The 10,789-nt window shown below is 37.1% G+C and overlaps 1 protein-coding gene across 1 annotated transcript in view; it reads left to right on the plus strand.

Moving 5' to 3' along the window:
- The window catches only part of RNGTT (RNA guanylyltransferase and 5'-phosphatase), a 171,081-nt gene that overhangs the window by 155,889 nt on the left and 4,403 nt on the right, over positions 1-10,789 (plus strand). The window contains exon 15 of the mRNA XM_074538269.1: positions 8,190-8,313. Within this exon, the coding sequence (XP_074394370.1) occupies positions 8,190-8,313 (124 nt within the window). The remainder of the gene's footprint in view (positions 1-8,189; positions 8,314-10,789) is intronic.

The following is a 10,789-nucleotide window of genomic DNA, read 5'->3' on the forward strand; positions in this document are numbered from 1 at the left end:
ATTATTAACAAGATTTCAGCTGCCCTGTGTCACAAGATTTCTTGGTAGCATGAGTGTAAGTACCTGAGGGGTAATTAAGATTGGGTTTAGAGAACCTAATGGGGGGTAAATGCTTTCCCTGTGGTGTGGCCACAAACTATCTCTTTCTTCCCCATTTGCAAACTGAGAATAATAAGCCTTAAGAATTAATAATTTATGAATGAGCTAAGTGGTGTTTTCAAACTATATTCTTTACTAGTAATGTATAACTCTTGTCTCCTGGATCTTTGTGTCTCATTATGCAGCACTCCCTGTTTAGGGCAGGCTCCCTTTTGCAAAAGCAGTCTGAGTGAACAAAACACAAATGGGGGTTAAGACTTTTAAGACTGGCTTTCACAAACTAGATCATGGCAAGCAGAGGTACAGTCCTCAAAATGTATCAGGCTGTGAGCAAAATATTTTCTCACAGAATCATTTCTATATTATTGTTTCAGCTTTTTTTGCCAGATTGCACTGTATATCCTTGTTGTCTTCCCTCTTGTATAGTTGCTTAACTTTCTGATGGGGTGGCTTTTTCTTCAGAAACCTCCTGTGAATTCCTTGTCCCTCACTGAAAGGTTTTGATGTTTTGGGGTTTTTTTTGCGGGGGAGGGGTGTTGTTTGTTTGTTTTTGTGGGGGGTTTTTTGTGTTGTTGTTTATTTGTTTTTGCATAACTTGCTTAACAGATCTGCAGTTTGCTGTGGCATTTTACTACTACAAAAATATCTGCCTGCTTTTCTTTGGAACTTAAACACTTACAAGTGTTAGCACTGTCTCCAGGGATTATTATTATTAGCACAATTATTTATGATGTGCCAAAACCAAGGCAGGCCTTGCAAAGTTACCCCAGGTGCTTGCAGAGCATTGTTTTTACCTCTTCCTACAAATTCATGAGCTGTAGAGCAGGTGAAGCTCTGTTTGCACCAAATGCACATCCTCTCTGCAATAAGGTCACACTGACAACTTGCTTTGAGAGCTCTGTTGCTGCTCTCTTAATGCCTGGGTGTTTCTGCAGTTCCCCTGAGAGTTTCTTGCTCTTTCATCAGCATGCTGAGGGTCAGAATTATATGAGCTGCTTTTTAAATAAGACTTTATTTAAGAACTCATCACAGCAGAGCTATGCCAAGTTCACAAATCCTCAGCACAGAATTCTTTAGTTTCTCTATTTTTACAGGAGATTTACAGATTTTTTTTCTTAAATCCAGAGACCTGTGATGATTAGAGTGCAAGGGAAAGGGATATCAATCTAGGAGGACAATAATTTCTTACTTTGTTTCATTTAACTGTTCAAGATGTGTATGGACACCCAAATCTCCGTGTCCCATTCTTGACGATGATTAAAAGAAAATGGGATTTTTTAAAGCTTTAGAGTTCTCTCAGGAATTAGGTGGAGATGGCAATGTCTAGCAGGAAGGACAGCTGTTCTTTGAGTAATGTAGATGCCTGAGCTATAATGCCTAAAAGTGTGCAAAGAGTTTATTGGTTTTCCTTGGCAAATGGCTTTACCATTGAGTAAAATGAGACATAAAAAAGTATATTAAAAAAAAAAAATCTAGAAGAGTGATCATTGAAGAAAACATTTGTGCAAACACATGTCTATTTCCACATCTTGGTCTTTGCAGTTACCAGTTATCTGCTTTCTTATAGATGCCAGTGTGTTCCTCTGAGAGTCAAAAGCAAAGCTCAGGAAAACATTGGTTTCTTGCAGATAGTTCAAATGGTGTTGCAAGGTCAGGTGTACAGGAGACCTTCCAGGATGCATTAAGAAACCTATTTCCAGCTGGCACTGAAAGTCATTAAACTTGTTATATCATTGATAAGAGGAAAGCTTTTTATTTCTGATGTTTCCATCTGTCACTTGCCAGGAAAACCCCAGGACTCCAACCCATTATATGTATCAGAAAACAATATCCATATTTTTAATTACTACATGTAAGAATGAGAGGTTCTTTGAGAAAATATTATATGTTAAAAAGAAAGACTAAATCATGAACTGAGAGTGCTGGGCACTGGAAGTGAAAAACAAACAAACAAAATCCACAGTTTTAAAAAGCATCATTCTTGTAATTTGGAAACATGATTTTGCTTCTTTGCTTTTCATGTGATTCTACAGTGCTTGGTGTTAACATTGTGGTTTAATGAACATGAACAAAAGTGCGAAAATTTTACATTTCTTGATATTCTTTTTCAGGAATGACATCTCAAAATTGGAGCATTTCCTTTTCCTATATACATAAGAAGCAGCATAGTTGCACTTAGAAGGATTTATTAATGTTAAATAACCATCTCAACTGCATTGTGTTTACCCAATGTTGGGTAAACATTCCTTAAAAAGGAAACACAATCAGTATGTTTAGTTTAGCAAGAAATCTATGGTTTGATAAAATAATCTCTTGAATAGTATAAAGAAACAGATATTAAGCTGCATTACAAAATCTGTTTGGGCTTGAGTAAAAATGCAAAGCAGATTAACTGATTAACTTTTTCCAGCAGACAGGATTCACGTGGTTCAGTGGACAACTTATGTGAACGGCATTTAGTAACCATGCAATTTTTTATTCTTTGTGAAGTTTGACAATGAAAAGCATGAGGTACTTTATGTGAATGGGCAAAAAAGTTCTTTAAAAGCATCTGAACAAACAGTCCAGAGTTAGGAAGAAGCACTGAATGAACAGCTTGGGATCTGTGTTAGGTGCTGGACTGTGCCCTGTAAGTGCTGGGGGCTCTAATAACTTCGTGTCTACTGACGGTCTCAGATGTTCTAACTCAAATAATTAGAATTACTTATATTCATGACTTCACCAGCAATCAAAGTAAGAGTGCTTTCAAAGGATCCCTGTTTCTTACACCTCATTTCCTCTCAATTGCCTTGATTTGACATGAACGTCCTTGGAGTTTATCACCTTTAAGTGTTTGGTCTTTAAAAAGATCTTGCTTTGCGTTTGGTTTATCTTTCTATCTTCAGAAGCTGTTTTATTTTATTACTGGTACTTCTTGATTTTTTCTGTCCCCAACCTATTCCTTCAGAAGTCTTGATGCCTCTTTGTTTCCTCAAATTCCCATGTAATTGTTCTTTTTGTTCCCTGACTGTTGTGATTGCATCTCCCTGATCTTCAGATGTTGCTCTACTGCTGTGGAGTCATAGTACCAGTGGGCAGCTTAATTCTCCCTTTGTCTCGGACATTCCACACTACGGGAGAAGTTTTGAAATAAAGTCTATTGTACTTTGCAGTTGAGGCTTGTGAGAGCATTGGAGACTAATGCAGAAATTGGAATTTGATATGTGGTGTTTTGCTATAGAGGCTTTATTTACTAGACTGTCATTTGTGGCTGAATCAGGACAGGGGGCTCACACATGTCATGGTTTTGGACAGTTCTTACAAGAATGTGTTTTATTTCTGCTGGGTGACCTCCTAGGGGAGGTGTGGGACTCCAGTTCTGCAGGAAGAGACTGGGAAACAAACAAAAGGTTTCTCCTTCATGACCACACAGCTGATAATTTATTTTGGGATGTGTCTTTTTCACTTGTTTGTTCACTTTGGCTGCAGTAGTGTATCCTAATGGAGAAAATGTAGTTATGATATCAGTAAGAGAAGGAATTACTTTCTAGGCCTCATGTAGCTGCTCTAAACTTTTCTTGCCTGCAGGCATTGGAACTTATGTTTAAAAAAAGAAAACAAACAGTTTGTGTATTTGAGCATATCAAAAGGAAATGCCTTCATTGCTCATGCTACCTATAAAAAGGCAGATTCTTCTTAGAAAATAGAAACTCATTGCATTTAGAATCCATCTTGCCGTTATGTTACGGTTCCTTTTACTTTTTAATTCTCTATTTGAAAATAACGATGTTTTAAATTTTGTAAGACTTCAACAGCTGCTTTTGCTCATTTTTATTCTCTCATGGAAGTGAAGGTTTTCTGCATCTACTATTATGATGTTATCTTCTGGGACGTTAAAAATTGGCTGATGATTAGGGGTATGACGCAAGAATAGAAATGGGTGAATTGAAGAATGTCTTTCTATCTATGCTTGGTAATAGGGGGGAAAGTGCAGCAAAAAGGCATTTAAAGAGAAAAGAATTTGAAATAGAATGTTTTAAGATTTTGCTTACAAGCATCACTTTCTTTTAAGGGGATTATTTACTAAACTAAAATAATTTCAATTGCTTTGAAAAAAACATGCATATGGAAACATAAGGCTTTTTTCAGCCAAGTTTCCATTTATTTAAAGGCTTATCTCCTTTTTTCTTTCTAAAGAACTTGAAAATGGGGAAAGTAAATGCATTTGTAAAGTTTAGGCCTGTCCATTGTAGACATGCTTTCTGAAATATTAACTTAATTACCTTAAAACCTAAATTTGCATTGTTAGTGCCTCTTATGTAGAGTCGAAGCTTGCTTAGGAATTTCATTCTTCTTTGGGGTTAAGGGTGATGAGACTAATGTTTGAGTGGAATGATGTACCAGTCTGAAGGTCAGGTGCCCTGTGGACAGACACAGAAAAGCATTGGCTGCAGCAAAGATAGTAAAGGCATCTTCATGAGACTGGAGCTAACTACATTCAATTTAAATGGGTTCTTCTCTTTCTCAGCTGGATATATTAGGGGTTTTTTTTCACATTTTGCTCCAATTTAACATAAATTCTGGCTGCATGTTATTCATCTCAAAATTACTCCATTATTCATCCAGGCAAGAAAATTTGAAATAGGTTAGATATTTTAAATTTTTAAATATATTTTTAATTTCTTTCAGAACATAGGGGATAGAAGAAGCCTGGAAAATGAGAGATTTCCTGAGCCTTAACTGTCTTCGTTCTTAGAAAAAGAAATAAGCTTATGCCACTGAAGTTCTTCCCAGTGAATGGCCCAGATGATAGTGCTGGGGGAAGCCTTTCTCAGCAGGGAGGGGAAGACATAATCATGTAATCTGACATTCTTAGACAATGGTGTTGTATTACATTGGTCTGATTTGTTACTGAACTATTGCTGAAATGGGGATGCAGCTCAAGCCCATTTTTTTCCAGCCACACCTTGCAGACTAGCAGTAATGTAGTGAATCAGCTTCCAAAAGGATGCTCCTCTGTGGTTTTGGAAGTTACTTCTGTTGGGCAAATAGGTTGGTTCCTGATAATTAGATCAAGTATGGGCAGGACCACTGAACATTGCTGCTGCTGAACTTTCCTTCCTCTTGAAAAGAAATGTGTACAAGTTGGTGTTTGTCCTTGCCCAGGACACAGTTGTTGCCCCGACCCGTGCCACTGTTCTGATGCACACAGCCCCATGTCCAAGACTTGATCCTTTGGGATTCTAATTCTGACTGGCTGTCCAAAAATAGGCTAAGGAATAAATGTTTAATTAAGGAAGGCTCCATGGAGTCCTTAGTGTGGTGGCAGTTTCCGTCTTGAAATTGCTGAATGCTGGTTCAAGGCCTTTTATCAACAGCATGGCAGAAGCACTGGCACTGTGTTAAGCACTGAGGAGAAGCATTTTGGCTGAGAACTGCCATCATTCCTAACTGACCTCATGTGAAGCACTAGAAGCTAGAAGAAGTACCTCTCAGGAAGAGAAGTGATGGTGTGTTATTCAAATACTGCTATGCACTGTAATATATAAAGGGGAGAAGGAGGGAGGGAGAATTGAAAAGACACTCTGCCGAGGAGCTCAGAATTAGTTCCCAAAGGGAAGGAATTTCTAGACAGTTAAATTTGATGTTTTCCCTGTCCCACTTTGAATCTGAAATACCACAAAGTAGCATGTGCATGGAAGGGTAGATGAAAGGTGTGAATTATGGATACAAGAATCACTGTAGCCTTGTTCAGTCCTTTGTATAAACAATACCCATTTAGAAGTTTACTAAGATGCTATAGTGGAAGAGTGTTTTTAATGCTGAAAGTGTGTTTGCTCAGAATATGTGTAGTTTTAATCAAATGCCCAGCAGTTGTTAAATGGTTCTTTTATATTAGAATAAGTACCTATGTAAGATTAAGGTCACTTAACAAGTACAGGGAATTGTAGGTGCTGTATTTCTTCCTTTGTAAAGTAATTACTACAACTTGCAACTGTTAAAGGCTCTGATCATCGGTTATCTAATGGGAAAATTCATTTAAGTCAGTGCTTTGGCAGGTGTTCATATTTTGTGGAAAGATCCATCTTCCAGATTGCTAATGAATGGCCAAGCAAGTCTCTCGATAGTTAATAATATTGCTTAATTGCCACAGTTAGATAAAGCTGCCATCTAATTTATTGCTATTCTCAGGATCTGAACACTAGAAGAATGATAAGCCATGAGAAAACCTTATGAGGTGGGTGGTTAGTTGAAGTCATTACCTGCAGTTTTATACATTTCCTTCTCTATCAGGTGATCTTTCTAATATTTCCCTGCTTTGTCAGAAAATCAGACATGTGGCCGTACCCCCTGCTGCCCCCACTTCCACTAAGCAGCTGTTTTCAAAATAATATACCTTCCCAAGGCACTGCACAGCCAGGAGTTTCTTCCTGGGTTTATGTATCCATAGTATGCTGGAAAAGGATGTTGTGTTTTCCTACATACACCTGATGAAACATAATGCATCCATAAACACGTGTCAGTCAAACCTCTGGACTGCATGTAGCTTTTCAGTGCAGATGGAAGAGATGCAGTGCTGCTCAGAGCATTCTGCAAAGGAAAAAGATTGCTAATCTGAGCAATCTAATGGTCAACAGAAGACACAAACTTCACTTAAGTAGTAAATGATTTGAGGGAAAAAACTCTTTGCAGGTGCTGGAATGGATAAAGAATAGTTTGTGACATGAAAACCTGACTCAAGCTCTGTCAGTCCTGCAGCAGGACAGGACTCAACTGTAATCAAGTTTTACAACATTTTCTTAAAGTTCCATGTTCACTTGACAAGTAGAATCCTAGGGCTCCTTATCCAGGAGTGAACACAAGTATTCAGATTAAATACCAACAGTGTTAGGATTCTGCTTATCAAATCTTGTACTGTGCAGTATAGGAGGACTTGATCCATGCTCAGAACCATTTCCTTAATTAATTGTCTTTATCTGGGAGTTAATGGAAAAGGGGTTCATGGGTTTTTCCACTGCGTGTGCTATTAAGCTGTCTGGAGACAGCTATGGCCTTTTTTAAATCTGCATCTCTCTGACAGTAGTAAATTCCCATGTCACTGCTCAGGAGCAAGTAGACAACAGAGGTGAAAAATTATGCTAATGAATTGCAATAACCACCTCCTTTTTATGAGAGCGCTTATGCATAAGATCCTGAATCCAAAGTGTTACATTACCTTGTACAGCTTTTATTGGTAAGCTATAGCAACTAAATGCAGCTAGCAGTTAAATACAGCTCCATACTGCTGAAGAGGCTCTTTGGAACAAAGTGAAGTATATGGGTAAAATTGTTAAAGCGTTAGATAAGGTTCTCAGGTTACCATGGTTACATGAAAATTTTTGCATTGTATCATAGATTAGGATGCATAGGATGAAGTAGCCAAAACAACTACAAAGTCCAATGCATATAAACTACATTTCCAAACCACATGGTGTTGCCAAATAGAAAGACAAATAGCTCAGGATATTGGCTGCTGACAAATCTATGAATCAATAAAGAGGGGCCTGAAGGAGATTTAGAATATATGCCATTTGAAAGTCTGCGTTGTTTTGAAGTTGCCGTCTTAATTTTTAAAGACAAATGAAGAAAGGGAAGAGAAGAAAAAACCTCAGTCATGTAAAGAGTGAAATTATTTTTGTAAGCTTTTTCCCGTATTGAAATCTGACATTTTGCTGTGAGACCTTCAACAAAGAAGGTTGATGAAACATGGATAATACATTTCGTGCACTTAGGCTGGCAGTAGCACTTAAACTGGAAGCAGTTTATTCCCATGGAAACCTATTTGCATTTGGGCCAGAAGTGACTTTTTCCCCCCCTCTGTTAGCACTGCTGATGTTTTAGCATAGTATAATTGCTGAATATTGACAGCAAATTTGAAAAGTATTTTTTAAATGTTAAGTAGCTGAGCATATGTAAAATGGAGATGTATTCTGTGCAATTTTTTTTGTGTAGGATGGAGGCACGTTGCTGAAAGATGCAGGGCAGCTTTTGATCTTCTATTATTTATGCCTAAAAGAAAGAAAAAATTGTGAATTAAAATCTGTTTATCCTAAACAATTTTTTTTATACAGGTGACAAAAGAACTCAAACAGTACGACAACAAAATTATAGAGTGCAAGTTTGAGAACAACAGCTGGGTCTTCATGAGACAGAGGATAGACAAAAGCTTTCCAAATGCCTACAGCACTGCCATGGGTGAGTAGAACAATTTGCTTTATAAGTTTCTCAGGCTAAAATTTTAATATTTTACCTCTGTTCTATTTTAAGTAGGAAAGGCACTCTGTGTCCTTATTTCAGGTCTGGGTCCTGACTCCCATAACTTATTAAAGTAATGCCTCATCTTGCAAATGCTTATGTCATCACTAGTTTTTAGATAGCATGAATCCTCTGGCTGCAGGGTTATTTGATAAAGTCAGTCAAACCAAAGCTCTGATACAGAATTTAACAGGTAACACAGAATCAAGAATCAAGTGCCTAAATCTTTGCAGAACTGCAAACACTTGTGCAAAGATGACTTTAAATGGCAGGGCATGCCTTTCAAGTCAGAGCCAAAAAAGTTTTTATTTACAATAGCATTGCTTCAGCTGACATCAGTCCCTAGCATTGTGTTGGCTTGCTGGGACGTAATGCAAACTGGCACATTATGACTGGAATTAGTTAAACAAAAAATCCATTAGAATGCCAAAACCATTATTTGGCAGATGGGCTAGAAAATTAATAGGAGAAAAATGTCATCTTGAGTTTCAACAATAGTTACACAAACAATGAAGCAGGGAAACTAATGAAAGGTGAGGGCATATTTATGCAGAGTTGCGAAACTTTTATATTCTTCTACCAAAAAATACTTTGCCAAATATTGTAGAATAAAGCATGATATTTACTTTGAGGTAAAGTGTAAGAGTTTGAGTAGAAGTGTGTGCAAAGATGAGTAGCAATAAACATATTGATACTGACTTTTGTTAAATGCCAAAACAAAATTTAATCGTATTTAAGACCATGCTAATTACTAGGGCTGATATAGGATTTTCTCTAGACCCTTCTACTTGTATTTCTGCCTGAGCAGTGAGTAGATCTTCTTGGATAAACACAATGTGGTCATTTTGCTAGGAGATGATAAATCTGTTGGCACCTTAGGGAACCAGCACAAAATGTAGCTGAAATACTCACTGAGTAGTCCTGTCAAGAAAGAGGAATGGACCACAAAAGTCATACAAGTACGACATCTCTTTGTGACCATGACCTAAATTTTTCTTCTCTGGTTCACCTTAGTGTTTCAATAGTTACTTTTCCCTGGAGTTTTCTCTTTTCTTTTTTTTTTCTTTTTTTTTTTTAATGGATAGCATATTCTTCTTTCCTTCATTCTTAAGAGCATATGTATCTGTCCTTTTTCTCCTCTCATTTTCTCCATTTGTAGAGCAGCTTTGTTATTTCTGACCTTTTGTCTCCCAAAACAAAGTGGACTTCCTAAAAATTAAAATTAAAAGAAAATTAAATGCTACAGGCAGATTTTTTAAGATATATATCAAATTTTCTATAGGAATTTTCTGAACAGAAAGTTTTCTTTTGGCTTTGAGTTTTCACTTTTGATCATTTTTCAAAATCTCCAAAAGTTATACTTTTATCATTTGAGACTTCTTTCTCTAGATTCTCTCTTCTCTATTAGCTTTCTCTTGATGAAAAATGCTGTTTATTTTTCCCCATGGTTGAAGTAGCAACAGAATAAGTATCTGTCTGACTCTTGCTTTTGGACTTCGTTACCTTTCAAATTGAAAACTGGAGGTCTTTTTGCGTGATTAGGCTAAGGCAGTGCTCAACAGTTGATATACCAGTTACATGAGTTACACCAGCTGCCATGAGACTGGAATTCTGTTCCTAAATTACTGGTAATCATAATGCTTCCCAACTGCTAAAGTCAAATACTGTGCCATTCTTAAAGCACCTTTTCACCAAAAATAGTGAAATAATTAAAAATAATTCTGGAAAGGTGCTTTATTAATTGTAAAGTAATCCTTTGGTTCTGGTGTTCTGCAGGAAAGAAAGGAATGTTTTTGAGAATCATTGTTATTCATAACAATGTTACATTGCAAGTACATTTTAAGGAGTTCTAATGCATAGTACTCCAGGGGATCAGTAGATTGTTTTGCATGGAAATTGCATCCTTACTGTGGCCAGCCCTTACATGCTATCAATTACCTTCTAATCATTTTGTGCTTTCTTCCAAGATAGTTGTAGGATTCTCACTTAATTTCATGCTCCTTTTTTCCTTTTTTTTCCTCCTCTTAAGTCTCTCAGGAGGATTAATTAGGGGAATACAAAGTTACATAGGAAGGCATTAAAAAACATTTCATTTGTTTAAAGTGAAGTAAGCCTGTTTATTTGTTCCATAAAATTGCATGGACCATGGCTTACAAATTGTGGTCTGGGGAGTTGTGTTAAGAGTGCCTCTACCTGTGTGCCTTGGCCACCACACAGCACCATGGCTGCTCCTCCATCGTATGGTGGTGTAGACATGCCATTTGCTTGGTGCCAAGTCTTTCTGCCCCATGAAGGTATATGGGTTAAAAAAAAAACAAAGGACTGCACATTGCAAATTTAGGGTATTTATAGTAATTACTGGGGAAAAAAATAAGTTACCATAATTCAGACATTTTCAATAATAGAAGCCAGTCTT

Source organism: Zonotrichia albicollis, chromosome 3 (genome assembly GCF_047830755.1).
Source record: "Zonotrichia albicollis isolate bZonAlb1 chromosome 3, bZonAlb1.hap1, whole genome shotgun sequence".
NCBI lineage: Eukaryota > Metazoa > Chordata > Aves > Passeriformes > Passerellidae > Zonotrichia > Zonotrichia albicollis.